The 16422-nt window shown below is 42.6% G+C and overlaps 1 protein-coding gene across 3 annotated transcripts in view; it reads right to left on the reverse strand.

Annotated features, from left to right (window-relative positions):
* Positions 1–4072: 4072 nt before the first annotated feature.
* The window catches only part of gria3b (glutamate receptor, ionotropic, AMPA 3b), a 67498-nt gene continuing 55148 nt past the window's right edge, over positions 4073–16422 (reverse strand). Inside the window, exons 13-16 of one of the 3 annotated variants that reach the window (XM_056600602.1) lie at positions 10752–10999; positions 9748–9862; positions 4853–5100; positions 4073–4657 (exon numbers count right to left, since the gene is read on the reverse strand). In XM_056600602.1, the coding sequence (XP_056456577.1) occupies positions 4855–5100; positions 9748–9862; positions 10752–10999 (609 nt within the window). In that variant the 3' untranslated portion in view covers positions 4073–4657; positions 4853–4854. Of the gene's footprint in view, positions 4658–4803; positions 5101–6567; positions 6702–9747; positions 9863–10751; positions 11000–16422 lie in introns of those variants that run through there. The other 2 variants (XM_056600600.1, XM_056600601.1) reach the window with 2 other exon arrangements.

Consider the following 16422-nt stretch of genomic DNA (forward strand, 5'->3'; position numbering starts at 1 on the left):
GCCTGAAATCACAACAGCACCATATTGAATGAAGTATGAAAGGCAATGTATTTGAAGGTGCAAGGCAAGCACTCACAATGCTGTCGTTGCCATTGGTTACATAAACAACACTTTGTCAATTGTATTTGGCATGTCACTGCAGAAGCTGTGAAGAGGTGCGATGCACAGATGTGAAGTCAAACTCGGTTAACACGGTATATTAACTGTGTTAATTGAGCTCAACAGAAAACACACCCCTGTTATCATTATCTCTCCTGTATAAGCTAGCACTGTCGGAAAAATGAGCAATACCATGTACCTTAATGTTTAATCATTGTAAGTGGATTTATTCTATGACTCATATTTCCAAGACAACGGAAAGAAAATCACAAATTGGCAGTTATAAAAATCTTTCGTAATGGTGAAATCCTCTATATTTTGGCATTGTTTTGAAGGTAGTAGAGTGAACACCATCTCGGATGGTTAGAAGTCAATGGTGTTGTGCAGTGCAGCTCTTTGGTTCCCTGAAATCACCTAGCCACTAATCAATGGCTCAAAAGTGTGAAGAGGAGAGCGATTGCAGCTCTCGCCGTTCTCTATTTGTGCATGTTGACCTGAGAGAGGACAGAGTGGAAGACTGTGTCTCAGAAAGAAGTGGGGGAGTTAGTGAAGCAGAGAGAGAGCTTCTCTCCACGGCAGTAATCAAAGTATCTTCCCAATGGCACCTTTCTACTTCGTCTCTTGGGTGCTCTCTGTTTCTCTCTGCCTCGCTGCGTCTGTGACACACACACACACACACACACACACACACACACACACACACACACACACACACACACACACACACACACACACACACACACACACACACACACACACACACACACACACACACACATACACACACACACACACACACACACACTAGACCACAACTCAATACAGCGAATGTAACCATCAGAACAACAAAGTCCTCAGACCAGATTGACTGCCTTACAGTCTCCATCCCGTGGAGACAATTGGGACCACTGTGTCCTAATCGCATGGTTCAACACATGAGGTGGGATCATTTCACAGCAGCGTGTGTCGGACACGGAACGTCGTCCTGGGATAGCAGATGGGCTGTGTTCTGCCCGTTAGGAATGAGGGATCTGTTTGTCTATCCTCGTCAGTTTCTTAAAGTAAAGGGCCTTGTTAAATTTAGTTTGGACCTCTTAACTTCACTTATTCGTCTCTTTCTTGTACCGTGTTGAGGAGCAGAAAAAGGCACGATATTCTGTGGTTTTTGGGGGGCGGACTGTTGAATGGAATAATTCTTGTGCAACGTCTCAGGAGCCTTGTGTACTGGCAGGGCAGGAGCATTGTCATGGACCACTCAAACAGAAACTGTTTTCACTCCTGTTTGAAAGCAGTCCAAGGAGCATAACAGAACAGTAATTCGGAGGGGGGAAGTAAATCAAAGAGGGAAGAATATGAAGAAGAAAATATAAATGAACATTTCATGCCCCAAAAACCTCCTTTGTGAGTATACAAAGTCTTTTTCACATGACAGGGGGAGGAAATAAATTATTAAATGAGCAATTATGATATTTGTATGCTCGATGCTCATGTGAGAATTGCCTTGATATAGCAGACCTGATTTCTGCAATGCCTTGTCATTTTAACATAAGGCAGACCAAATGGAGGCCACTACAATGACACAGACACCCTTAATCATCAACCGACTACTGTGCCTATACTTGATGTCTGGAAAACCTTTGTCTTTAGAGTATATTGCATTAGATTGCATTAGTGTAGTGCAGTAGTGGTTTCAGTGTTAGATTCCCGGACGAAAGGCTCCGACTTAAAACATTAAATCCTTTGTGAAGATGTCTTTCCCCTTCCTTTTCATGAATGGCATGCATCCAACCACACTCTACCTATTTAAGTCCCTTCGAATACAAGTTTCTACTATTAGTAAAAGATCCACCCCTCACTGAAAACATTTAAGGGACTGCAAATGTTTAATAGCCATTTTTGGTTATGAGTCAAAGAGAGTGAGAGGGCATGGAGGTTTGCAAGGGGCTGGTGGTTTTTATAACACTTTATTGAATCCTTGTCCCAAAGCAGCTTACACCCAGAACGGTAGGGATGGACAGAGAAAGAGAGAGAGATGAGGGAGAGAGAAACATAGAGCGAGAGAGAGCATGCAAAATGAAGATGTCAATGGAACCCATCAGTCTTTGCGGGGGGGTGCAGATGGTGCCTGTTATTGATCCATACACACACACACACACACACATGCACACGCACACACACACACACACACACACACACACACACACACACACACACACACATACACACACACACACACACACACACACACGCACACACGCACACACACACACGCACACACACACACACGCACACACACACACACACACACACAGCTATATAAACTTACACAAACAACTGCCATCCTGTATATATTTGCCCAGAGACAGATAATTAGTGATACACATCAGTCAGCTGGGATTAAGGCAACAAAAAAGAGTTATTTGTTTCTTATCTAACAATTTAATTTGAAAATTGGATTGTTGTGTATTCACTCGGAGCGTACAAAAAAATAAACCAGATAATTGAAACAAATTCAAAAATAAGACATAATCACGGACCATTGTTTTCTGTACATTTTATTTACAAAATGTATTAAAATGATCTGTACAACACCTCGTTAATGAGGCTGAGCTTCTGCATGCACTTCTTGCTCGTCTGTATCCATTACAATGCTTTGAAATGTTTGTCTTTTTGGAAGGTGTCCTTTAGAAAAAGAAACAAAGGGTAAAACTGGCTTTTACCGAAGAATAACCAGGTGACAGTGACCTACGATCAGTTGTGAGTAGCAGATGTCTTCAAGCATCCTTGATTTCACATGCAATTTATTTAGAAATAAACCAAAGCAAACATCGAAAATCCTGGGGAACCATGTCTCTCCTTTTGTTACCGTCATATAAATAAATATCATTTGATTAAATGTACATATCTTTTTTACAGCACTTATTTTGTCAGTTTGTTCTTTTTTCTAGAAAACTAGCTCTCCATAGCTTAAGGTGGTTCGATAACTGTCCTTCTAAATCCTATGGAATCACAGTCTTTTTGAAATAACAGAAGTTGGTACAGCAATAAGGAAATGTGCTAAACTTTAAGACACTCCCTGTTACAACCTTGTATAAATCTATTTTCAATTGTATTTATATATATATATTTATTTATTGTATATTGTAAAATTCCATTTACTAAGTAAATTCACCAAACACTATTATGATCATAAAAGAAAAACGAAATCGAAAGCAGATCACAGCTTGTCGTAAAATGTGTGATTGTTTAACAAAGTTTGAATTCAAAATACTACTATTTTAAAAGCCATTACTGTTATCCGTTCACTAGGATTGCAGTTCATCTATATTTTAATCATTGCTTTTGTTTGGCTTTATGTTTCATGTACAAAAGACTTTCATGACTTTGTTTCAGGGAAAATTTGAAGTGCACATTTTTACGAAGGTGCCCAGTTTTTTTCACGTTCAACTCACTGAAGATAACACACTCAAAACAGATCGTCTTTTTTTTCTTCCAACATAACAAAACAAAACCATTCAGTCATCCGCTTGCACAAAAAAATTAAATAAAAATGAAAACACAATGAAACTGAAAACACTCTTGGCAGTGTTGAAGGTTTGACGTGTGACCTGCTTCAGCCAGTGTTTGTTTGTGTGTGTGCGTGTGTGCGTGTGCGTGTGCGTGTGTGTGCGTGGAGCCGTAGTGAAGCCGATAACCGTTTCTTCACCTCATAGTCGTATATCATGGGCTCAACCAAAGCTCTCAGAAGACGCATACAGCAGCACCAGAGTTGAAGATTTTAGAAATTCTCCACTTCTTCATGAATGTATAATAATAGTTATTCTCTCTCTCTCTCTCTCTCTCTCTCTCTCTCTCTCTCTCTCTCTCTCTCTCTCTCTCTCTCTCTCTCTCTCTCTCTCTCTCTCTCTCTCTCTCTCTCTCTCTCTCTCTCTCTCCACAATTACAGGGTCACCGCAAGTAACTCATGGCCTATAAAAAATCTATTGTTTAGTGTCTTAGAGTGCTTTGAATAATTTCTAATAAACTTGTTTGTGTAACACCAGTGTAATCTGACGACGGCAGGAGAAGGATGAAGCACAATGGACATATTGATCACGAGAAAAAAAACAATCAAGCCTTTGTTTTACAAGATTTGACCTCAATATGGCACTTGAAAATGTGCTTAGGTTGCAAGTGATGGCTTTAGTTCTCTCACTCATTCAATGTTTACAGGTCAAATAGGGTGATTATTTTTCACAGATCAGTGCATCTTTCCTCGCAATGGGGGCTTGAAGCAAGAAAAAAACAAAAGAAGAGCAATGCCATTGCCAATGGGGTTTGCATTGAGTGGACTCTTGAGTTCCATAAGGCACTGAAAGGGAAGGGACAGCTTCAGCTCTGGCCCTCCCCTAACCCCACCCCAATGACCAGTCCTGTCGCGTCGATCGTCGCAGATTATCGTTTTATGTCCAAGCAAGAAGAGTGGGCTTGGATCTTGATTCCCGCTTCGATCCTTTCCTTCCTTCCGTCCGCAGCCGTTCAGTCACAGTTGTAAGGGGGACAGTGTGAATACGGTCTACTAGAAGACCGCCGGATGGGAAACAGAGGAGCAGAGGCACACAAACACACAGAGAGACACTTAAGGAGTTGTTTGTGTACACCTTGAATACACATGGGCTGTCATTAATATATATTTAAAAGGCATTATTATCAATGTCGCTCCTAATCAACTATGAGGATAAGAGGCTCCTCAAGGAACAAGGAGCCAACCTACCTTTAAATCTTAACGCTCTCGGTTCCGTAGACGTTGTAGCCTTCCCTGTATGTGGCAAAGTTCTGGGTGTTGGTCGGGGGAGCGGGCTTAAAGTTCTGGGCATTCTTGGCCAATTTCAGCCGTTTTGTTTCTTGCCTTGATTTATAACAAAACTCTATCAGGGCGACCATCATTGCCAGCCCCAGCCCTCCAACCAAAATATAGAAGACACCAGCCACATTGCTAAGGCTGAGAGCACTTGTCTTGTCCTGGGAAAAAGTGATTGACATAGTTAGCGTGTTGTACTGGAGCTTGTGACCACAGAATTCAAATAGTTCTAGCACTATAATCCTGAAACAGGCTGCTAACGTAAACTAGCCTTAAGCTACGCTACGAGTGCTAAATCCTCTTCGCTGTCTGTTGCTATTCAATGGCAGATCTTATATATAGACTTTAAAGCTATGAGACTAAACAAACTAATGGGGTTCTAAGGTTGACTCTTGGCATTTAACCATAAAAAGGCTTTATCTGTGGTTGACGTCTAGCTGCTGCAGGAGCACCTTTATATTGCCATCGTCGTACCACTTACATATATATAAAAGACTAGTGAGCCAACTCTTATTTGCGATCTGATGGTGAATGTAGAGACTCCCTGTCCTACTGTGTGTAACAGTAATATGCTTCTGACCACATTGTGGGAAGCTGGTCGGTATCGCATAGGTCGAAAAAACTTCTGTCTGTCAGTTCCTTAGCGACGTGTACGTATAACTGCCATGGTAACATTGTCATACAGTACAGTCAAATTCATATTATTGGATGAATAGTTTCTAAAAAAAAAGATCACTAAAAATTTGACCATTTTGCTGCTGCTTACTTGCCAAACATAATTATTAAAAATTTGTTTACGAGAGTTTTACTTTTTGCCGTTTTAACCCCATGACCGCGGATAATGTAAGACAGGCTATCCGACAATCCTACCCAGTAGTAAGCTACTTCTCAGAGGGTTAAATAGTTGGTTTATTACATTTTTCAACTTCTTGTGGGGTGCAAACCGCATCAAACTTCACACATCAACAAAGAGTGTTAGAGAGGCACCCCAGAGTGACCTGGAAACTTCCAGAAGGTGAAGCGATGGAGCTCATCATCACCAGCGCTTATCTCTGTTCCCTGCACCACAGGAAGCTGAAGAATCTAACATGCACTTCCATGCAAACTAGTAATAACACAAATAACTCAAATTTTAATCAAAAGTTTGGTAAATAGAAACAGCAGCATAGTGGTCAAAGTATGTGTATGTCAAGAGTGAGAATGAGCAAAAAAACAGATGCCGTGACTGTGGCGGTCTACAAACTGATGAATCTCTTTGGCACATATTAAGTTTCCCCAAGATGTTATCGTTACAGCCTATACAACAAAAAAGTGTGGTGTTCTGTATTTGAGAAAATGAGGAGTAAATAACTTTAGTTCAAAATAAATAACCATGGCCACAAGAGAAAAACGACTTAATTTGCAGTCATTTTCATGGGGAGACGGTGCCCTGTTTCAAAGCTGCAAAAACGTTCTCTACTTTTATTGTGTTAGAAAAAGAAAAAGAAAACAAAACAAAAGAAATGCGAATTAATATAAGGAAAAATGTGTGGGAAATTAAAATGCAACTGTAGATGTAAGATAAATCTTGTCGTTTTTTTTTTTTGCATATGAACAATACGTCAAAATGCAATTTGGAATCGGTACAAAAGACCTACAGCGACTGACCTTACTTCCAGAGTCCTTCGTTCCACATTCACCCTTATCGTACCACCATTTGTTTTTCAGCTTGTCTAAGATGCCTTGTTCACTGAGTTTCAATACTGCAAGGTTTACAGGAGTTCTTCACGTGGGAAATAACATAAATAACATTATATTATGTTATTTTATGTTATTCAACTTTTTTTAAACTACTGCATACTTTTTAAACCAACAACAAAAAAGCGATAAAGCAGGGTCCCTGGCTGTATCAACATCACAGAAAACACAGGCAGTCCTAACCTATTACCTTCATCACCCCTATAGCTAAAGCCAGGGTCTACCCATATCGCTTTGAGTAATCGGCAGGCGCTGTCAACAGGCCGACGAGCAGGTACCGACGGTACAATCTGCAAGTCTACGTGTTAAGATAGGGAAAAGATGAATAATTGGGCTCTATTTGTTTGTATTGGGGAGAAGGGAGGGGAGGGTGTGTCATTAACAGACTCCAGTAGGGTTCAGCACAGCGTTTTAACCAACTCAACCCAACAGGAACCCCTCTCTTCACAGACAGGAAACACATAATGCTTCATGAGGATGATGTATGCTAAGCACCTGGAACCCTTCGCTTCCACATTTGCCAACACAGCGACTTGAAGATGCTTAACTACGTTGTGGTGATCGCTGATGGGCCATTATAACACCCAAGCGACGATATCATACGACGCAAAAAAAAAGAAGGGAACCTTAATTAATTCCGAACTGGTTCCACACCTTAATGAGATTGCCTAGCCTCCCTTTAACATGAAGGATTATCATCACACCAGCCACAAACTCTCCACAAAGACTTCAGAACCAAGCTTGCAAACATGGTGGTGGGAAATCTCTCAAGGTACCCCACAATCTGTCTTTGACAGACCTGTAATTGGACTGGAAGACTTAATGTCTGAACGCTACATAAAGGGAAAACAAAAATGGCACCCAAAGAAAAGCTAGATGATATCTATTAAATCAGGTAAAAGAAAAGTGTTAGAAAGAAAAAAATTGACCAGGCAGGTCCCCAATGAACAATGTCCCCTATGTGGATCAGGGCGATGTATTATGCACTCAGGGAAGATAACACCACTGTATATCCCTCATAGCCTATCTCCCCAAGCACTTTGTGGACATTGTGTTGGCTCAGAGAGACATTGATTAACAATGCAATTAGGCTGTAACATGTTCTGTGTCTGAAACTCAATCTAAGCCACATCGTGTTGAGCCTGAGGGCGAGAAAAAGGTGTCTGTGCGTGCGTGTGTGTGTGTCTGTATGTGTGTGTGTGTGTGTGTGTGTGTGTGTGTGTGTGTGTGTGTGTGTGTCTGTATGTGTGTGTCTGTGTGTCTGTGTATGTGTGCAGGAATTGAAGGAACGAGTATATGTGTTGAATGAGTGAATGTGTGTGTGATTTGTGATGCCTGTTTGCAACAGAGAGCTCTAAATGAGAAGAGGTACAGCCGGGCAATGAACACTACCCCCCAGGCTGCTTGATTTCCAGTTGAAGCTTAGCCCTCCCTCCTCAAGACGGCCAGGAGACAGCAAAACAGGCTGAGGAAAACAAACGGTACATACCTGCAAACCGTGCCAGATCGATGGGGAGCATAAAGAGACAAACGGCAAGAGCCTCGCTCTCATCTGTGGGCGTTACTCGGCACGGTTCAGTTTTTCCCGTTAGAAGATGTCTTAGCTTCTGCTAGCAAGGTTAGCAATAGCACTATTTGAAAGATGAATCCACAGTAGGTGAGTAATACGGGAATAATAAAGCAAACTCCTGTTCACACGTGACCCCTGGACAAATTGGTGCGGCCCATGGTTAAACATTGATCTATGCGATGAGGCAGACCCTTAAATACTACCTAGTGCAATCAGTCATCAATGTGCAGGGTCAATTCACGGCAATTAATATGTCAGGGCGAACTACAGTATCCTACAGCTTTATCTGTCATCGAACCAATTAGGTGACCTCAATAATTGCACGTCATGGCAGATTCATTTGTCTTTACATTGACCTGAATGGCCAACCAAACGTCCTGGGCTGTGTGCCGTTTGAGACTAATATAGCAACAGCACCCTGTGGAGTTAAGTCATTGACCGTTTGTAAGTAGACCTTCGTTTTCACCATTTAATAAGGACCAAGACAGAGCCAAAAAAAAGGGAAGCTGTTTGTCATGTGTCAGAGTGATGGGTTGCTAAGTAACGCAAATAAGGATGATAAAGGGGGACAAAAAAAAGATTAAGATTGGTGATTCTAAATTAGAATTCTCACGTTTGCCCGGAATGCTTACTCCCCTCAAGACGCCGCTGTTCGCCTCGCCTACCCTTCTAGCCACAGCTAGAGCCGCCATTTTGGGGCTGAAGTCACAAAGGTGAAGATGACACAAAACTGTTATGGGCTTTGTCAGACCAGCCTCGGAGATGTTTGTTTCATGGGAAACAACTGCGAGATGAATCCGTAATTATAATCAAAGAATTAGATTTTATACCTTATTGGATAAAATGGGAGATTACCAAATTTTGTTTGGCATTCTCTCTATAATAGTACATACAATAATATACTTGCATATAGCTAGCCTTCTCCTCTAAACTGCAATCTCTGATTGACTATCATAGCTGGCCTACAGATGTATAAGGCTAAACATCTGTTTCCTCAACCTTTCACATCTGCAGGGCAGCTAACTGTCCACTAACAAATCAACACTATAATCTTCCCTCACTAAGGCAACCTATACTCACAAAATATAATGAATTTCTCCAACAAACACATCTCTCCACAAAAGAAAACCCACATCTACTAACCATCTACTATCGACTAACAAAACCATTAACCTTCAAGCTGCATCAAACCCACTATGTTTCCTTCACACAATTCCAATAAGACATTATCCTGTTTTCTGTTGGTCAAGTAAAGAGCTTCCTCTGTTTGATTGAGTTGTCAAATCGCCATGGCCAGGGGGACTATCATCATCATCATCATCATCATCATCATCATCATCATCATCATCACCATCATCATCAGATGGCTTATCGCTCTGCGTTAGGGCAGTAGCCGTAGCAGGTTGGCTGTCCAGTTGGTTTGGTTGCGGTTGGGTTACTGTAACAGCCTTGCCGATTACTCTGAACTATGGTACCCGATTGTGGTGACATCGAGGCTGACCTTGGAGTCACCTCCCCCGCTGCCGCACTCTCCCTTGTCGTACCACCATTTGTTTTTCAATTTGTCCAACAGGCCTTGCTCATTCAGTTTTAAAACTGCCAGGTTAACAGCATTTCTTGAAACGATAAAACATAACTTGTAAGAAAATGCACAGGTCCGTGAGAAATCTAATAATAAGTAAGCAAAGTAATAATAATGATAATTGTTATAATTCAAATCATAAAAATACTATTGTCTATCAAAATAATAGAAATTGGTAATGGTAGGAAGACTACCGCTATTAGTGCAAGGGGTATTGTTGTTGGTCTACAATCGTAAAAAGAGGGACAGATTATTTGGGAATTGAGAGATTAGGGAAGCTCATATCGGGGTAAAGACAGTGTTGACTCCGGCTAGGTGGCATGGAGGGTTACATTGTTTTCGAGCCGAAGTGTGCGGGATGGGGACACTTGTCATTGAGAAGGAACGTAACAACAACAAACAGCATGCAATTAACATTCGTCACAAGTGACAGCACAGCTTTTAAAAGCTAAATTGAAAACCCATCCAACTGTTAAATTAAAAGTGACACAACACACAACACAGACAGGTAGGACGGCACGCGAGACGGACGGAGAGATTGAGGGGAAGAGAAAAGCAATAGCAAGAGAGAAGGGGAGAGAGACATTATTATTGTTAGCTTTAGACTTTAGCGTTATAAGGAACGTCTACGTTCCAGCACTACATCTAAACATCTAGCGAGAGCAACGGCATCCACATCAAACGAACAGCGGTGTCCGACGGGCTTGGGGAACAAAAAAAGATCATACCACCATTACCTCTGCGTCCGCAAACACAACAACAAAAACAAGAGCAACCACAACAACCACAACAACGACGACGACGAGAAAGAGGAGGAAAAGGAGGAAGAGGAAGAGAGTGACAACACAAGGGGGAGAGGGGGCATCAGGGTAGGTGGAATACTATAACAACAGAAGACCATATTGTTATAATATCCCACCCACCTTAATGCTGAGCCTTTGGGCGTGGCCACTCCGTAGCCCTTGGAGTCCAGGTTCCCGCCCACTTTCATGGTGTCGCAGGGCTTGCGCTGTTCGATGTACTCGTTCATGGTGGACTCCAGCAGGAAGGCGAACTTGCCCTTGGACTTGCGTACCCGTGCCACGCCGTCGGGCGTGGTCTTTGCGAACACAGAGGGCTCGGCCGATTTCATGTACGACCACATTTTCTCATACACCGCAATTTTGGATCGCTGTGCGGAGAGAGGAGGGAGAGAAAAAGAGTAGTTTAGATCCTGCCTGTGTTGCGGTTGTGTTGTGTACTTTCTGGATGGATTCCGTTGCGTTGTTTGTAATTCATAATCAAATACACCACAGTATGCAGGAGTATTTCTAGATATCCCCGGAATGCTGCGTGATATCTTTAAATACTCCAGGACAAGAACGTGGTACTGGGCGGTTGTGGGGGGGAAGGAAATAAAATGTACGGGCCTTTATGAGATTATGAAGTACAAATACTAGCAGAATCCATTTTCCTCCAGCAATATCAATGTGCACTTTGTTGAGGCCTGGAATTTAAATTCACTCAAATTGAATGGGGAACACATAATGCAGATGGTAATATTATGTAGAGTTGGAGAATACATATCACCCGCTTGGGGGCTAAGCATAAAAAAAGTTCCTACCAATGGATAAAACACCCCTTTGCATTCGTAAACAGCGAAAAACAGATCAGCTGCAAAAGAGCATATGCACTTTTATACAGAACATATAACAGCAAAGCGGTATAATATAGGGTTCAAACGACCCACCACCACCAACCCCACATCAGCACAATTTCCCCCCAAATATATTAATAAAAAGTACTCGCTCATAACTTTATTATTGTATCTCCACATCGTATGCAAGTACATAATGATTTTAGCGGCATCGATATTGCCGTCAGCACCGACTCTGTGAAAAACCATCAATCAAAGTATTTGCTCATAACTTGGATTGTATACCCAACATCTTGTGCTTGTGTATGATGTTTTTAGCGGCCGTGTACACAGCGGAACAGATGGGGAACAGTCTAAAGGAGGCCATGAGGGTAACAGACACGCCAGTCGGCGGTGTCACGCCATCGCACAGATGTGCGCGTGCACGCATTTCTCTCGTGGCTCCCCCTGCCTCCCGGAGGTCAGGCTTAGCGACACCGTGGCACCTGAAGGGAAAGGCAGGGGGGGCCCCTCCATCTATAATAAGCATCAATTCAATTATTCAATGCCTGCTGGATTTGCTTTGGCATTGGCGTTGCAGACATGGCACACGTTGAAAAAGATGCCGCGTTAAGCAGTGACAAGTCTCTTACCGTGAAACGCGTGGATTCGGGAGAGTGCGCACATGTGCGTGTGTGTGTCACCGTAGGTGTGTAGATCTTACATCAACATATGCACTGTGGTGCACCATGCAGCTGGGGTTATTACCATAAAGCAATTAATTAAAAAGGCCGCCGTTGATATCAGTAGGGGTCAGAGTATCAGTAGCGATTTTCTTTGTGAAGACGAGAACTGGACCAATTGAATGTTCGCACAATGTAGGAATTAATCGGGACTGAGAAGTCGAACCGTTAATAGGCATGAAAATGCTCACATATGCAAGTATTACCAAACAACTATAGAGCTCCACTGCACTATATTTATGTATGGAATGACAGCAGAGGCATTACATGCGTAGCAGCTTGACAAGCATGTAATTTTCCCAGTTGATCTGCATTCTTGACCGTGATAACCCTCCAATTTCCATTGATGATGATTTGGGACAGCGGAGAAAAAAATATTTACTCTACAATGCTGGCAGCAGCCGTGGATAATAAGAAAAATATTCTGAAAATACAGCTTCTGTCAACAGCAGAGGATTGGGACTAAAGTGTGTACATACTGTAAAATATTGCACTTTACAATATTACACACAACAAATTTTAAAAAAGCCTAACACATCCATGTTGAGCAAAATTATGACTGCATTATTTACCGTTAATGTATTGTATAGAAATAAATTCAACCGTTATTAATAAAGTGGGAAAAAAAAGGAAACATATCAGTTGATTCTTTTGTTGACAGTGCAATCAGTTCAGAGGTATTTGTCACAGTGTAGCATGCCAGCGCGAGTCAAGACATCTACATAACACAAATAAAACAGTCAACATGATGAATGCTTTCTGCTATGATACCAAAATACAAGTCTTCTCCAAATTTAAAACCCTGGCCATCCTAGTTGCACGCAAGTAAACTAACCATTTCAATGCCGTGTGTGGTTCCTTAAAATAAAACGCGTTTCTGTTGATAATGTGCTAAATTTGCACATGTCAAGACATTTACTTTGAAAAGGACATAGGTTTGGAGGGCAACTTCAATCAAGAGCATCGTGGCTCATCTGCCAGAGAGCACCCCCTCACCCTCCTCAGATGAACAGAAAATAATGGATTTGGGCATTGATTACTGACGAGGAACCCAAGAGCGTGCTGCCTCAGTGCTTTATAAAGTCAATTCATCAATATGAGACCGAATCTAAATGGGGGGATTCGGTTCAACCAAAGTCAACCACTGAGAAGCTTTTAAGAAGAAAGTACCCGATATGAAAGAAATGATGTGTGAAGGCAAGGGCTGGGAAACACGAGGATAAACAGACACACTTACGCGTGCGCGCATACACGGGCATACAAACACACACATACACACGCACGCAGACACACACGCACAGACATGCACCAACATATACACGTTCACTCACAAATTCATGCACAGCCTCACATATTGAAAGTCACCTCTGCATCCTCTTCTCAAATGCAATCATCCACATTAGGGTCTACAGTGGTCATTTGAAATATAATTAGGACATAATGATCGCCAAGGTCCATCATTAGCATTGGAAAGGAAAATATGTCGCACAATTATAGACTTCCATAAATACAACATTATGAATTCACGTGGCATAATGCCCTGTTGAGACACATTGCAATTCAAGTGGACTTTTCGAACTATCAAAGGGAGTGACTAGGGCTGTAACGACTGTAATTAAAGCCAGCTTCCAATGAAGGTGTTTCTATCGTCGGTGCGTTAGTCCCTGTTCCATAATAGTCATTTGGTGTGCCTTAAATGGTGTATTATTACAGCCATGATTATCCCACATTATCGGATGAATGGATGTAAACGATAACTGCTGCAAAAAGAAGGTTATAGGTTAGACAATTGGAGATGTTTTTCTTTCATTGAATCCCCCACAAAAACAAATCATATAAATACAGCCAAACAAAGATGCACACAGATTGTGGGAATTTGTGTGCATTGCCATTGAAGAGCCACTCGCCTGAATACCAATTGTGAATATGGGGTAAGTGGATGGGGGAGGGGTGGGATAACACACTTTTGTGTCTGTCAATGTTGAATGTTGACTAATTATATGCATACAGACAAACACAGATGTACACAAACGGCAGAATACCCTTTATGTCTTTGCAGCAGAAATGCAACGTCCCAATACCTCTAAAGTTTCCTGGGTTTGGTCAGTCAATATGCAGGGATGGCGCGGGGTTAAAGTTGAAAGTCAAAGTGATTGCCTCCTCCATTTTAAATAGCTCCTTAATCTGTATTGATTCTGGGTTCCACGGCGTGTTCAGACCTCTGCCCACTGCCCTCCGACTGCAGCATATTTTTAACTCCCCGCCTCCTCCTGCATTGCAGGGAGCTCCCATTATGCTCCTACATACACTGCCTGCATATCTAAAGTCTACAACCCACACACACACACACACACACACACACACACACACACACACACACACACACACACACACACACACACACACACACACACACACACACACACACACACACACACACAAACACTTGAACAAAGACACACATGCATGCACAAAGACACATGCACAGACACATGCAAACACAAACACACACACACACACACACACACACACACACACACACACACACACACACACACACACACACACACACACACACACACACACACACACACACACACACACACACACACACACACACACTATAACCTTTCCCAGCATTTCCTCCATTTCACTTGCGCATTATTCCGTTTGTGGACAGAACAGAGCATCCTTCACCCTCCTTACCCACCCCTCCACCTCCACCCCCACCCCTCCACCCCCGTCTCCACAACCCAAAGCCCCCCCTTAATATCCACTGTGCCAGAACTACCTGCTTCTCAAGTGCACAGAAATGAAAGCTGATGCTCTGGGGGTACATTGTCATTGAAGAGCCACCTGGTACGGCCGGAATACCAATTGTGAATATGGGGTGAGGTAAAGGGGGGCAAGGGGGTGCACACTCCGTGTCTGTCAATGCTGCTCATGTGATGTTCAACATGGCCCTCTAAGGACACCCCCTCTCCTCCCCTTGGAGGTGAGCTCCGTCAAATCCATCCACTTTTGTTGCCTTTTATCCCCCCCCCCGTCTCCCCTTTATGTAAGATTACAAGGCTGTAGTCTTTGTTGTGGGAATCTTTTTTTCACTTCCACGCTGTTCCCAAGCACCAAGTGACATGGGGGTTGTGGATGGCGTGTTAATGCAGTGGAGCTGTATATAATTAGGGAGCAAAACCATAATCGTCGTATAGGTTCCCTTCGACTGCAGGCGGAGAGGGACCGAGAAACAGCTTCTTATTATACAGGAAGAGTGTTACAGAGGCTACGACGCCACAACAGTTGTACTGTATCGTTAACTCCTCGAGTTGTCGCAGTTGGTTGGAGTCTGCCGGTGACTGCACTCAAGCTGTCGTCTAACCTCCACGGCAGCCATGAGGAACAAACACGTTTCCTTTTCAAAGGCCATCAATTATGCAACAAATGTTTTGAGAAGAAAGACTCTTTCTACCTCAAAAACAATTTGTGTTTGACTGCCAAGTAACAAAAAACATCAAGGAAACCCCTTTATACCGCCAACCATCGCAAACGGGGGAAATTATATAGTCTCCTATAGCTCGTACAAGAACTTCCCAGACCCCTAACCTAAAACCATATTTCAAAGATATTTGAACATATTTCATGTCAGAAGAAAAACGACACTTCATTAGTTACTAGCCGTTTCTTTGCAGACTTTGTAGAATCTGGAGAAAGGCGTGGTAGCGCGTGGCAGCTGTTGGAGAGGAAAAGAGACCTCCCCCATGATGCTGTCTCCAGGTAAAGCACCAGGCGGGGGGGTTGAGGGAGGGGAGGGGGGAGACAGGGGAGAGAAGGGGAGGAGGAGGACGGCAGTACAACGAGCAGCAGATAAGCCGGGGACAGGCAGCAGAGAAGCGGGCTGGGCTTTGGGTGCCAAATGCCTGCGGTCATTATCATTCCACCAGAGTGTCATTCGTTCATTCATTCATTCTTGAGTTTGGCTCTCGCCGTATTTGTATGTATCTGTGACTTTGATCAAATGTATGACAAATAGACTAAATATATATCAATTATTTTATATGCTTTTTTTCTAACTTATGTTTATTTGTCACAGGGCATAGGCATATCTGAAACATGAAGGAATTTACTATTCTCTAATTTCCAGGCTCCTCTGTCGAGCCGACCAGGTGAAGTCATGAAATATTCAGGCTACGAGTGTCAGGGACGCTGACATATGTCTTGTTTGAAGCATTAGACCTGATT

This window comes from Gadus chalcogrammus, chromosome 10, assembly GCF_026213295.1.
Source record: "Gadus chalcogrammus isolate NIFS_2021 chromosome 10, NIFS_Gcha_1.0, whole genome shotgun sequence".
Lineage (NCBI taxonomy): Eukaryota > Metazoa > Chordata > Actinopteri > Gadiformes > Gadidae > Gadus > Gadus chalcogrammus.